General features: G+C 40.3%; 1 protein-coding gene across 2 annotated transcripts in view; it reads left to right on the forward strand.

Annotated features, from left to right (window-relative positions):
* TP53BP2 (tumor protein p53 binding protein 2) overlaps nucleotides 1-15136 on the forward strand; it is a 77684-nt gene that overhangs the window by 56840 nt on the left and 5708 nt on the right. For both annotated transcript variants that reach the window (XM_084828688.1, XM_084828689.1), the window contains 8 exons: nucleotides 381-509; nucleotides 1296-1450; nucleotides 2125-2611; nucleotides 5285-6063; nucleotides 10647-10784; nucleotides 11021-11154; nucleotides 11777-11943; nucleotides 14398-14597. In XM_084828688.1, the coding sequence (XP_084684814.1) occupies nucleotides 381-509; nucleotides 1296-1450; nucleotides 2125-2611; nucleotides 5285-6063; nucleotides 10647-10784; nucleotides 11021-11154; nucleotides 11777-11943; nucleotides 14398-14597 (2189 nt within the window). The remainder of the gene's footprint in view (nucleotides 1-380; nucleotides 510-1295; nucleotides 1451-2124; nucleotides 2612-5284; nucleotides 6064-10646; nucleotides 10785-11020; nucleotides 11155-11776; nucleotides 11944-14397; nucleotides 14598-15136) is intronic.

Raw genomic sequence — 15136 nt, forward strand, 5'->3', positions numbered from 1 at the left:
TAAAAATTGTGTGATACACTCTAGAGCTTCTGGAAAACTTTAACCCAAATAGTACTAATAGCTTTACACATTTTGCTAATGTGGCAAAATTAACAAATGGGCAAAAGCTAATAATGCAAGGAAACATACAAGTCAAATTCCGAGAAGAGCCTTCTGTATGTCCATCTATTCATACAACTGATGTAGAAAAATCAGTTACCCTTCCAAAATGATATTTTTCATGCTGAAGGCAAAAAACCCCATATAAACTCTGGGATAACGCATAAAAGTGGCATTAACAATCTACTATCCTTTTATTCTGGAGGAGGTCTTGTTTATGATAGAGGCCTATCATAAAAATATTTTCTTAATTTCACTGCTTTTCTTCCTTTCTACTCCAGGTACTACAATTGCTGGTTCAAAACCTCCACTCGCTGTCAATGACTGGAATAATTCAACTGCTGATAACTTTATCAACCAAGGGCTAAATTCCTCAGTGACCAAAGCCAATGGTAACAATGAAGGGCAGTGTAAGTTCCCGTGGTACAATAGTTTATTTCATTGGTGGTTTGTTATGGTAAAAACACCCTTTTATAAATGTTTGTGCATCTTTCCAAAGTGAGAAGCAAAAGTCTATGCTTACGCTCCATAGTGTACTTTAAAGAAGTCTAGCCAGGTGTCATGAGGGTTGCTTGCTTTTGTTCAGAGACTAAGAAATGGAGATGTTTCTAGGAAGGTGGGCAGGCCCACACTCTTAGAAACTTTCCCAGTGTGCTCAGTCAGCTCTAATGCTTTCCTTCATTTAGTAGCTCAGGTACTGAAATGGTTAACATTTTCTTACAGAGCTGGCCATTCACTGCTCATTCTGTTCTTGCCTCTTTAGCTTGGTGGGTACTGTTGAAACTGTGCAGCCTGAACAAGCGGGACTGGCTCCCAACATGGTTGCGTTATTCCTGGTAGTGGGCCTGACCAATATTAAAATGACCCTCTCCTGCATCTGAATCTAGATGCTTGCTTGTTTTTTTAGGATCTTCTGGTTAAGTTGTGTAAATAGAACCTGTAGTTCAAATATAGATTTCTGCTCAACGGTAAACCATGGGGATAATGTCTTGAACCCATTGTTTCTTGTCTGTCCGTGAATGTGCCTGGTTAACATTTATTTTCTCTATTACCTATATGAAACAAGTACTTTTGGCTTGGTTAGTTCCGATCTATAGCTTAACATCTAACGTAGCAGCTCATTTTTTACAGCAGTAATAATTATTTCTGTTTTTGGGCAAGTATTGCAAATACTTTAATTTAGTCTCTTTTTTTAGCTGGGGATGGAGATGTTCCTCTTAGAGAAAGAGAGAAGAAAGTACGGCCCTTTTCCATGTTTGATACTGTTGAATCAAATGGAAGTACTACAGTGCCTACAACAGGTACACTGCGAAAAAACCAGAGTAGTGAAGACCTCCTGCGCGATGGCCAGGTATTCAGAAAATGTGTAGTGTCTCTTGAGTTCTTACCTGATCTTTCTATTCATACCAGCAGAAGTATCTAAACTATGTAGTAGCACAACTATGAATTTGTGCTACGTTTCTCATTGTTTTGTTAGCCAATATGATCTACTGGACATAATGTGGGACCTGATATTTGATTTTGGATGAGCTAAGGATTCAGTGGGTGGTTTTGGCAAACAGTGATCTCTCCCTCAAGTTCTCCATCTGTCAAACTGGGAATGATGGCAAAAAAGCTCCCTTACAGAGTGATGGTTCTTTGCATAAATGAGAAGGAAATGATGCCATCTGCCTTTAGCGGTATGGGAGGGGATGAAAATTTTAAAAGATAATAGTACAAATATGATTTGCCCTTTTTAGTCTTAACATGGGGCTGCAGTATGATAACACCTTTTTATGGGTCTAACATACCTGTTACCAACTGAAAACTGAGAAATAACGGAGTGTTATCCAAAATATATATTTTGAAGCTGCATCTTAAGGTACACAATTCGTGAGCAAGGGTGCAAGATAGTATGCTCAGAGAATACTATTTGCAGATCCATGTGTGTCTTGGATTTGCTCTCTCAGAATAGTTTAGTTTCTCCTTTGACCCAACAGTGTTAGAATAGTTTTTGATTTTCTTGGTTATTGTTTTGCCTTGCAGATGGGCACTAAAAATGTGACAAAAGTACCACCACCTGTTCCCACCAAACCAAAACAGATCAATTTACCTTACTTTGGTCAAGCCAGTCAGCTGTCCTCCCCAGACATTAAGCCCGATGGTAATGTCCAGAAGCTGCCTCTGACAATTGTAGCCATGGGAAGCAAGCAGAAACCACCAACCCCACTGACACCACCAGCATCTCAGCAGGTCCAGCAAAGAATCTGTGTCTCCCCAAGTGGCCCTGCTACTAATCCAGAGCTGACTCTTCTCAAACAAGAGAGCCCTCCTGCAGCAGCTGTGCGACCTTTCACCCCTCAGCCAGCCAAACAAGAGGCCCCTCAGCCCCCTTTTCGAAAGCCACAGACTGTGGCTGCAAGTTCAATCTACAGCATGTATACAAAACAGCAGACACCTGGAAAGAACTTTCAACAGGCAGTGCAGAGTGCACTGACAAGGGCACAAACCAGAGGACCACATTTTCCAAGTGGTGAGTGTTTGGTTGTCATTTCACTTTTCCAAGGCATGTTCTGTTTCACCAAAGGGAATTTGGATTCTCTAAAGCAGGGTTAGGGAACATGGCAGCCACTGACACCAGTGCGCCCTTGAACAACTTTCTTGGCATCCACTAAGGTACCTACCTCTCCCACTTTTTATTTTTATTAATAACAAAGTTTCTTACTGGCAGCAGAGATCGCTTTGAAGTAAAGTGAGTGACTCTGGCTGTTCCCATCTTCTTTTCCCATGAATGCCTCTGGACCACATGTGGGCCTCAGAGACCTGCGTAGGAAATGAATCATAGAATAGTAGGGTTGGAAGGGGCCTACAAGGCCATCAAGTCCAACCGCCTTCTCAATGCAGGAATCCAAGTCAGAGCATCCCTGACAGATGGCTGTCCAGCCTCGTCTTGAATGCCTCCAGTGTGGGAGAGCCCAGCACCTCCCTAGGGAATTGGTTCCATTGTCGTATTGCTCTAACAGGAAGTTTTTCCTGATGTTCAGCCAGAATCTGGCTTCCTGTAACTTGAGCCCATTATTCCGTGTCCTGCACTCTGGGATGATCAAGAAGAGATCCTGGCCTTCCTCTCTGTGACAACCTTTCAAGTCCTTGAAGAGTGCTATCATATCTCCCCTCAGTCTTCTTTTCTCAAGGCTAAACATGCCCAGTTCTTTCAGTCTCTCTTCATAGGGCTTTGTTTCCATTCTTCTGATCATCTTTGTTGCCCTCCTCTGAACCCTCTCCAGTTTGTCTGCATCCTTCTTAAAGTGTGGTGCCCAGACCTGGACACAGTACTCCAGATGAGGCCTAACCAGTGCTGAGTAGAGGGGAACTAGTACTTCCCGGGATTTGGAAGCTGTGCTTCTATTAATGCAGCCCAGAATAGCATTTGCCTTTTTTGCAGCCACATCACATTGTTGGCTCATATTCAGCTTGTGATCGACAACAATTCCAAGATCTTTCTTGCTTGTAGTGTTGCTGAGCCACGTATCCCCCATCATGTAATTGTGCATTTGGTTTCTTTTTCCTAGGTGTAGAACTTGGCATTCATCCCTATTAAATGTCATTCTGTTGTTTTCTGCCCAGCGCTCCAGTCTATCCAGATCACTTTGAATTTTGTTTCTGTCTTCCAAAGTATTAGCTTTTATGAAGATGGCAGATGGTGCAGGCGGATGCTTTCCTCTGCAGCACACCCATTTTGTGGTGGTACCCTGGACAGTTTCTCTGATTGCCCAATGGCCCAAAAGGTTTGCCCACCCCTGGTCTAAAGGGGAGGTGGGAAGGCCATAGGCCAGGAGTGGGCAGCCTGTGGCTTTCCAGATGTTTTGGCCTACATCACAATGCTAAGTTTGGAATTGGCTGAGTAGTGAGCCCTCAAGCTGCAATCCTTAGGCTGGGGAGTCAGCATATTTTTTGTTGTAGTTCCCCAGTTGTACATATTTTTAATTGTATTCTTATGAAATACCTTTTTGTTTGAATTGGGTTTGAATCTTGACCTCCAGATGTGTGTTAAGACAAACTGCCTTAAAGTGCAGGACCAATGATTTCTCTTTCCGTTTCTGCTATTATAGAAGAAATTAATAGATTTCCTTAAGTCCACAGGGTCTTAAATGTTATGGTTTGGATCCATACTTAGTCATGCTTAGTTTAGACCAGTTGAGGTAGATGAGACTTAAGTTTGTCATTACTAGTCCCATTGATTTCAGTCAGTCTACTCTAAGTGTGACTAAGTCTGGACCCAGCCCTAGAGTGTGGACCACTAATTCTGATTTGCAACTGCTGCAGTTTTCCCTTTGTGACTGTAATCCAATGAAGCTATGTGTGCATATGAGTAAGAATCATGCTCACAACTTGGGAGTTTTGTTGAAATTTCCAGTGCAGGTATACTGCTGAACAAGCAAGCTGCTTTTTACTTGAAATGTTAACATTTAAATCAGCCTGTGGTAGAAATGTTAAATAATTTTTGACACTTAAGAAGAACCATGCTGGATCAGACCAAGCGTTCATCTAATCCAGCATTATGTTCACACAGTGGCCAACCAGCTGTCAACCAGGAACCCACAAGCAGGACATGAGTGCAACAGCCCCCTCCTGCCCATGTTCCCCAGCAACTAGTGTACATAGGCATACGACCTCTGGTACTGGAGGTAGCACATAGCCGTCAAGCCCAGTAGCCATTGAGCCTCCTCCAGGAATTTGACCCCCTTTTAAAGCCATCCAAGTTGGTGGCCATTACTACATCTTGTGGTAGTGAATTCCATAGTTTAACTATGCTCTGTGTGAAGAAATACTTCCTCAACATTCACTCTACTTCCTTTGTGATCTACAGTGCACCAGGGATATTTTAGTCAAAACTTGGGGAAACAAATCACTTAAAATAAAACGGAGAGGATCCATACATACGTAAAATAAAACAGAGAGGATCCATACATATGAATGGAACTCAGGATCCCCTGTGCTCTATTATATTCCCCAAGGTGTGGGGGAGAGAGGGATGCATATGTCTGAATGACAGGAGCAACTGCTCATATTAGCAGTTTTGACACAAACAAACTACTGAATTCGTGTGAAGTCTTATTTATGCAAAGCGCTTAGTAGTAAGTTTTGCATTTGCTTGTTTTCTTTGCCAAACTTTTAATGGCTTACTTTCTGAATTGCTCCTCAGTATATGGGAAGCCAGTTATTGCTGGAGCTGGCCCTCCAAACCAACAGCAGCAGATGGAGAACATTTATTCAAATACTCAAGGCAAGCCAGCCAGTCCAGAGCCTGAAATGGAGGCTACAGCTTCGGCCAGTGAAAATAGTGAAACGGAACGTATTCCTCGTCCTCTCAGCCCAACCAAGCTTTTGCCTTTCTTGTCAAATCCTTACAGAAATCAAAGTGATGCGGATCTGGAGGCCCTTCGGAAGAAGCTATCCAATGCACCAAGGCCGCTTAAGAAACGCAGCTCCATTACTGAGCCAGAGGGTCCTAATGGCCCTAATATTCAGAAGCTCTTGTACCAGAGAACAACTCTGGCTGCTATGGAGACTATTTCAGCCCCATCATACCCATCAAAGCAAACTTCAGCAGCCATTACTGAGAGCTCAGCTGAAATCCAGAACCCCTACCTGAGCACAGAAGCGGCAAAAGAAATGGTTCCTCTACCACCTGAGCCAACTATCGTAGAGGAGGCGGAAAGCCCAAATATTGATCAGAACATGGGTTCGCTGCCTTCATCAGGACTAGATAGCGTTCCTGAGGGGACATCTGACAACACTTCTCTTACTCAGCCTGAAATGGAAGAACCAAGTCTAGATGTGCCCTTGCCCATAGAATTGTACATGGAAGAATATCCTCCCTACCCACCACCTCCATATCCTTCAGGAGAATCAGAGAGTTTTGGGGAGGACTCATTCAGTATGCGACCCCCTGAAGTCACTGGGCAGTTCTCTTTACCACCTGTAAGTAGAAATAATCTGTCTCTGTCATTTTAGGCACTTATCACTGAGGTGGTATACTGTGCCACTTCTGCAGTTTAGGGCTATCTGGAGTCAAGGTGACACAGCTCTATTGATTGTCAGCCACACATTGCTGCTGTGCATTATCTTCTAAGTTCATTTGATGGAAGCTCTGTTCAGACTGAAGTAAGAGAAGGATGTGCTTCGGTGATGCTCAGTGAGTTGTGCCTGTTATTGCAGAAGAGGTTTTAGTTCTATGGGACAAATCTCAGTTAAATGTCACAGGTTTTAACAAAGGCAATTCAGTCGGCATCTCCTCTTGAAGCAGGTAGATTAGTGATACTAGATATCCTCAGTAACATTTCTGGATCATTTTGTTAGAAGTACAAACTACTTGAAAATGGTGAAGGCAAGGGTATGGCTCAGTTTGCACAACATGCTGGGTTTGCCATGGGTTGTTTAACCCCCAATGAGGCACGGTGTATCCCAGGTGCCATTTTGACTATGCAACCCCTAATTGGGGTGTTGTCGTCTTGTGTGAACCAGGCCACCATGAGTTATTTTGAGGGTTAAACAACACTCAAATAACCCTACTACAATCCAAGGGTTATTTGGGGGTTGATTAACTCTCAAATAACTTATGGTGGCCAGATTTGCATGACATGGCATCCCCCTGATCAGGGGTTGCATTTTCTATATTTTTTTTATAAATGAAATAAACAATACCAAAATTACCAACAATCTAATCAGTACTTCAATTTCCCAACAGTACAATATTCTGATGAGGACACCACAATAACAAAGAGAGAAGAAAAAAGAGAGGAAAAAAAAGGGGAAAAGGGAGGAGGAAAGGAAGTGAAGAAAAAAAGAAAAAAATTCTCTCCCCTTCCCTCCCCCTTAAAAAATTAAGTTTAAACTCCAACACCCCCGGCCTCCGATGCCATTCTATTTTAAAAACGATATCTATAACCTTAACAATCTTACAGTTTAATAAAACAACCTTACATTTCTAGATCATATAATCAATCTTATATCAAGGAAACAGCTCTACAATTCATTCCTAACAGCCTATATTATTATTAGTAATAATAATAATAAAGAAATATATATATAGTATTATATAATAATAAAATTTAATATAAACCTTCAACCATCAGTAATAACTTTTATACTAGATATATTATCTATTTTAAAATAAAAAATATAAAGAAAGGCAAGAAAAAATAAAAGAGAAAAGAGAATAAACATACATACATACATACATACATATTCATTTATCTTCTGAATTAGCCTGAGTCATATAGACTAAACACAAATAGTTAACAAAGCTTGTTTAAAGATTCCAGTCCATGGGGTTGTAACAGAATTCTCATGCATTTTTACGTTAAGCCAAGCCCCCGCCATTTCATTATTTAGAAACTTCTTCATCTGACCTTCAGACACGATACAAAGTGTAGCAGGATATTTTAAGTAATATCGTAAGTTCATTTGTTTTGCCATATTCTTTGCATTGATAAATTGCCTTCTTTTAGTCACCACCTCTTTGATGTATTCTGGGAATAACATAAGTTTATCTTGTTTCCAGGAAAGGCTTCCAGCCTCCCTTGCCAAGCGCAGGATATAGTTCTTTGTGGAGACTTTTGCAAATTGAACTGTGATGGTGTAATCAGTCCCTTTAGCATTTGGCACACGAAATGCCTGCTCAATATCAAGTAAATAATCAGATGGAATAGGGAGTATCTCATGCAAAAGTTTATCCACAAAAATAGGCAATTTTACATCATTAGGCAGATTTTTAATTCCAATAATCCATACACTGGATCTTTTCATGAAGGCCTCCAGTTGAGAGATTCTATTAGAGATATTTTTAACACAGATTTGTGACATAGTTTCATTTCCTGCCACTCGGTTTTCAAGCTCATTCATTTTTGTCTCCATTTTTTGCCGTGACGCATTAATTAAATCTACAGCTCCTTGCAGGGCGGTGATGGAATTTTGGATTAAATCCAACCTTTTGACTTGCTCCGTAAATTGCAAAGATAAAGTCTTTATCAGCGTAAATAATTACCTATATCTTCTGTCTTCGACACTTTTGACACAGAGGATGCGGGGGGAGTAGATGCCAACTCCTTTCTTCTCCTCAACGCAGATATGTTTCTCTCAAACAAATCTTACAGGTCCTAAGATGTTCTCAAATATTGTTAATGTTCCTTAAATCATCCCTCAGAGGTTGTTGATATTTCTTAAAGCATATATTATTATGGAACACGTCAGCCATGTTTTCTCCTATAAAATAGGAGTCTCAATACAGCTTTTTGCGTTAGTAAAGCTCTGGGGAGATAATCCAGGAATCCAGCCCCCCCACTATCGCGTGGGAGTTACCTTTCTCCAAGATGTTGTCCGGAGCTGTTGCCTTGCTCCCCCTTTCCATTCCAGCAGGGAGATGAAAAGGGTTTTCAACCTTTTAAAAAGCTGTTTGAGAAAGTTCCCATGGAGGCTCATGGGAAGCTACCAGATCGACATCGGTCCCAACCAGAAGTCAGGGGTTGCATTTTCAAAAGGACACCCGGCACACGCTGTGGCTCATCAGGGGTTAAACAACCCATGGTGAGCCCAGCATATCATACCAACCAGGTCAGTGTCTCAAAGAACTCCTTGCCTGTACACACAGGCAGGCAGTTGCAGCTACTTAAAGAGCAAATGAACTTTCTGCATTCTTGCACATGCAAGAATTAGCCCTCTCAGAACCCTCTTTGCTCCTTCATCAAAAATTATTTTTACCACTGCCTCTTGGTTTTGAATTGGCTATTGGACTATGTTCTGTTTTGCTGGTGCTTTCCCTATCATTTCTAGCTTTCGCTATGGAATAGTCTTGCTGATAGCCCCTTAATGTGCTACAGTAAATAGCAAGAAAGTTAAATGTGTCCTAAATTATTGGTTTAGAAAAGGGGGGAAATCTCCAAATCCCACTCTGCCACATGAAGTGTTTTGAATTGTTGCAATTTCATTTTTTGAGTTATTTGTGTAACTGACCTTTATGAAATGATGCATGGTTTGTTGTAATTTTAACTATTAGAATAACCTAAATCTTGGCATTCTGTTGATTCTAAATGGTGTGAAGAGAAGAAGACAAGGCAGTGTGTCCTATGCACTGATTTGTAATGTGTTCATGGGCCACATGTGATGCTAAGTAGCAGATGCTGCTCTTTATGCCACCCCATTGTCACATATCCTGTCTGTGTGATTCTCACTGAAAACTTTGCAACTTTTTAATCTCTCCCTTACTTTTGGCTAGCTTGAATATTCCTCCCCCAGTTTCTGCCACACTGCTTTAAATTCTCTGACAGTATTTGAACCCATATATAAATGCCTTATGGAGGTGCCAGTTGAGCCATGCTGGCCTACGTTAATATTTAAGCTCAGACTAGCAATGTTGCTTTGGGCTGTACTAATGGTATACTTAAAATGCACACACGCTTTTGTACTCGAAGATCAAAAACGTTTTCTAATTGCTGAAAGTAGGTTCTGTGAAGAAGACAGGAGTATTCCCCCCCCCCCATGAATTGAGCTAAAGTCAACATGACTCATTTCTGTTGATATTTTTTAGCCTGACATCTGTCAAAATTTACATATGCCTCTGAATAGTGTTTATTGATGCTTCTCAACCAGCTGGGGTCGATATCACTGTTATAAAACAAGTACTAAACACAGAAATCCTGGGTTGAGCATAACATGCCACAGAATCTGAGCTGTATTTCAAGCAGCTGTGAAACGTTTGACCCCCTCCAAGTCCCTCCAGTGAACAACTTCCATAATACCCATTTTCAGTGATCAAATGCTGAAGGGTGGCTACAGTTATTAAAGTCCTTGCTTTGAGATTGTGTTAATCATTCTAAGTATTTATGCGTTTGAAAAATAAAGTAAAGAAAATACTGCGATCAGAAAGCCAGTACACATTTTAGGTCTTTGCAAAGTATTCCCCCATTATTACTCTGTTGAAATTATTCAGCATTATTACTCAGTTGCTTGATTACTTATACACTTAAGTTTTGGCCTCTGTTTTTTGCCTCCAACTGATCCTTCTGGGATGACAGTTGTAACAGTCACATCCTTACTAGCCTGTTCAGAGAAGCAAGTATTCATGTACTTGCTGCGCTAAAAATGACCCTGTCCCTTGTTTCTGGCACAGCATCAACCTATTTATCAAACCAACCCCTTCTTCCCATACCTATGAAGGCCCTTTTTTTTCTTGCTCTGTCCTTCATCTTTGCATACATATCCTCATCCAGTTATGATGAGCCCTTTTTGTGCTTCGCATCCTTTGCTTCTTCTTAATCCCCGTTGTCCCTTCCCTCTGCTTGCATCATCCCATCCAATAACTTTTAACAGCTGCTCCTCATTCTTCAGAGGAAAGTATGTGAGCTAAACACTGAGATTTTCAACATACTACAATGAATTGATTTTTCTAGACTAATGCTTTTGGCTTCCTGTAGAGATGAAATTATTCCAATAAATGTTTCAGTTTTATCATCTTGATTTTTCATTGTCAGTGTCCCTATAAACCATTGTCTTATTTTTCTCTCCAGGGTAAAAGGACAAACTTGCGCAAAGTTGGTTCAGACAGGATTGCCCATGGAATGCGAGTGAAATTCAATCCCCTTGCTTTGCTTCTAGATTCCTCTCTTGAGGGAGAATTTGACCTTGTACAGCGAATCATTTATGAGGTATACATTACGTGTTCCTAATATCAGGAGAAAAAGCTTGAACTGCTTTTAGAGTTGCATGAATTCTTGGTTACAGTCATATTCAAGGATGGCATATGAGAGTTCCACTTCTGAGCACTGTCAGATAATGATGTAATACAGGTTCATGTATACAATAAACTGGAAGATATAAGAAGGTACTGGGGTTAATAGAAACATTTACTTAGGGTTCCTTGCCTCTTCCTTTTGCTCCATAGGTTGAAGATCCCAGCTTGCCCAATGATGAGGGCATCACTGCACTTCACAATGCTGTGTGTGCTGGTCACACAGAGATCGTGAAATTCCTGGTACAGTTTGGTGTAAATGTAAATGCTGCAGATAGTGACGGATGGTAAGGGTTATCTTTGGCTTCTTTGAATTAGCATATATGAGTTATATATGGATCCTTTTAATGTGCCAGGTCTGATACTGAGGGATCATCCAAATTTAATAAATGATATGAAATGGAGTAAATAAACATGACAATCCCATTTCTATTGCTCCTTCTCTGCTTGACAGGAAAATTCCCTTTATGAACTTCTCGTGTCTTGGAGGGAGGAGTTGCCACCAGTTGAATAGAATAGTTGATGGTTTGAACAGCTGTTGAACGAAGCTCTGGAGTAGATTTTCTCTTCTGGTGTAAAACAAAGCACTTCAGTTAAAGTAACTGACAGTGTAGGAACAGCACTAGCATTAGTGAGATGAGAAGGGTAGTTTGTGTTTAGAGATGGCAAAAGTGTGATTCTTCAGTCTAAGTTAGGTACTGCAGCATGAATGAAAATGGGTCCCCATATTGGTCATTCACAGCAGTTTCTCCTGCAGAAAGCAATTGTGGTGTAGTACATTCTTCCCACCTTCTTCCATCAGCTTTAATTAGCCTATTTTTCACATTTTAGTTGTTTTTTCCCCCGTGAGTAGGGATATGTGTACAAAGGTATTGAGACACATTTTTTCTTCTTCTTTGTGATTTGTAGGACACCATTGCATTGTGCAGCATCTTGCAATAATGTCCAAGTGTGCAAATTCCTAGTGGAATCTGGCGCTGCTGTGTTTGCCACAACCTACAGTGACTTGCAGACTGCAGCAGACAAGTGCGAAGAAATGGAAGAAGGCTACACACAGTGTTCCCAGTTTCTCTATGGTATGTGCCAAAAATTGGATTCTTTAGAATAGTAGTTAATGCTGGAAGTGCTTTTATGTGGTTTTTCTCTCTGTGTTTAGAAGCTATAGAATAAGGATTGCCTCTTTTCAGACTTCAGTCAATGGCAAGTTAAATCGTGGCAAGTCTCTGATAATAAATATACATACTCCTAGATACTAAAACTAGTGAAAAGCATTACTTTGGCTTTTGTTTCTCAAAACTTCTCTGTGGCAACAACTTTTGGTTCCTTTCCTTCTAAAGTTTTTCTGCCTCTAACTGGGTCAGTTTCTTCTTACTAGCTATTGTCTTTCTCTTATAATCAGTGACTTTCCTCTGAAATCTCCCTGCTTGGTTTATGTGTTTTCCTAGCTGGGATAAGGCTAGAATGATGAGGCCATAAGACTCTAAGGTCTTGATTATGAATGCAGTGTTGTGTCTTGGGTTTGGGAGCTAAATGAGAAAGCTTGCTAGTGAAGATTGAGATCCCCTGTTCCTTTGTGAATGTGAAAGCTTTTTATTCTAGATAGAGAAGAATATATTACAGTATGTTGTAAAGGTTTATTTGACTGTTCTTGGATTTAAATATTGCAGCTAAGACTCTGATCATCCACCACTAATGTTTATTTACTATAAAACATGATTGCTTCTGCCATGGAGCTAGATCGGATTGTTTCCATCTTTCTACACTTTCCTATACTATTTTTAAAAAATGGATTGAAACCTGACCTTCAGCTGCATCTGGAAAGAACAGGACAGAAATGGCATATAAACCAGAAAGACTTGGTATATTTGACATCAGTAAAGAAGATAACATGCATTCCCTGTAATATTCTCCTTATCCCTTTTAGTTGCAAAGAACATAATATATAAAAGCTGCTTCAGCATATTTTACCAAATTTAAATTAATCCATGCTGAAGGACTAGGAGAGTTTAAGTGTGAAATTTTATCCACTGTGTATTGATGGCTTTAACATCTCTTCAGATAACACACGCTCTTTGATATATTGGGGAAAATGAAATTACCTTTTGACTGCATGCAAACAGTTCTTTTTGGCTAGTATTTCTCCGATGTCCTAATCTACATTGAAGAATGATGCTAAAACACACAGGTGGTGACAGATGGCTCATCTGTGATGTAGATCAGGGATGGGGAATATGTGGCCCTCCAGATTATGCTGGACTACATCTCCCATGATTCTTCATCATTGGCTGTGCTGGCTAGAGCTGTTGGGAGTTGTGCTCCAAGAACATCTGGGGGTCCATACATTTCCTACCAGTTATGTAGATAATAGAAAGGAGTAATGGGCAGGATAGGGGAAAACCTTCCTCAGGAAATCTTTGTGTAAACTTGCTAAAGAATCCTGAGATAAACATAGCTGCCTTCCCTGGAGTCAGACCATGTTCAGCTAGGACTAATATGCTGACTAGCTAAGGCCTCAGTCTTTCCCAGTCACTGACATATCATAAATCCTCCCAGTGGAGATGCCGAGTATTGAACCTGGGGCTTACACGTTCATTATATACGTTTTCCCATTGAGCTTGGGTTACATCTCTGCTGCATAAGTGTCTACCTTAGGACACTTGTGTTGACTTATATACTCAGGAGCATACTGATGTACTTATACAGTGTGCTAACTTTCATTTTCATATTTTACTCTGATGTAATGTGGTTCTGGATCCTTTTGACGTGCCAGGTCATATACTGAGAGGTCATCCAAATTTAATAAATTATATGAATGGAGTAAATAAACATGACAATCCCAATTCCATTGCTGCTTCTCTGCCTGACAGGAAAATTCCCTTTATGAACTGTTCATGTCTTGGAAGGAGGATTTGCCACAGTTGACTAGAATAGTTGATCGTAGCGCAGAGATGAATTAAGTGTTGACCTGCTCACAAGATTGAGCTGTAGGTATGATCTAGTATACAGAAAATGTCTTCACCCTTAGTGGTATAAATGATAGGGATTTCTACTGGGTGGTAAACTCCTTTAAGTGTAGGTCCAACATATGAAGGAGAACCTTGTTCAAGTGAAAACTAGAAAATAGATATGAAGTAATCTTTGCCATAATACATAGCTATGATCATTGGAACTAAGAAAAATTACTTGTGTCTGTTTTGTTCATTGCAACAGATTATTTACTTGGTTAGAGAAGCAATAATTCTGCAACTGCAGATGGTGTGTTAATTGCTGCTGTCTTCAGGCAATATTTTCACACTTTGAGTCACTTACTAGTTTATTCATACTATGTTGATCCTATAATTGCTTGGGCATTCCTGCAACCCATTCCAAGAACTCTTAATATGTTTATAATTCCTATGTTTGCTCTAGCCTTTCCCATAACTCTTATCTCTGATTACGCAGTTCAAGTTTTTGTGCTAGTCAACATGAGGCAAACTCTGGTTTCATATCAAATGTGACTAAGTTGCTTAGTTTTGTCTTCTCTGTTGTAGGAGTACAAGAAAAAATGGGAATAATGAACAAAGGAGTGGTTTATTCTCTGTGGGATTATGACGCTCAGAATGATGATGAGCTGTCCATGAAAGGAGGAGACTGCATGACAGTACTTCACCGGGAAGATGAAGAAGAAATAGAGTGGTGGTGGGCACAGCTAAGTGACAAGGAAGGATATGTGCCACGCAACTTACTTGGGGTAAGTAGAAAGGGTTGCTCTATTCACACAGCTAAAACTTGCCCAAGAAAGGGCTGTTTCATGCCTTTTAGCACATACATGTCAAGAGTGGTGGATTTGTACAGCAAATTCCTTGCTGTTCGTTGAATGAGTGGTTGTGCCTGTGTACAACCTTGGTATCTTTCCCAAAGGGTTCCCATGGCATGAAATCAAGCTTGAAGTGGCAACTGCAGTTGTTTAAATGGTATCTCTTAAAAGGTGATTGGTAACGGACCCCATCAAATGTTGCAAATAGTTACATTCCTTTGAAAAATCCAGTTATTCATTACGTTGCCTTGGAGCATGTGGTATATTGGAAATAGCACTTTATTTTGAATGGTTATACTGATTTCTCTGCCATCAAACAGGACACTAAAACAATAATAATGTATCTTTAAAATAGAAACAATCTAAAAAACAAAAGCTGAATATAGCAGAATAAAGAAGGGAAATTTTGCTGTGAAAATGCAGATCTTGTTATACTGGAGTGGAGTCTGAGGGACCTAATGAGTGCTTTTATT

The sequence above is a fragment of the Heloderma suspectum genome, chromosome 1 (genome assembly GCF_057233095.1).
Source record: "Heloderma suspectum isolate Gila_16-S chromosome 1, 16-S_ref, whole genome shotgun sequence".
Lineage (NCBI taxonomy): Eukaryota > Metazoa > Chordata > Lepidosauria > Squamata > Helodermatidae > Heloderma > Heloderma suspectum.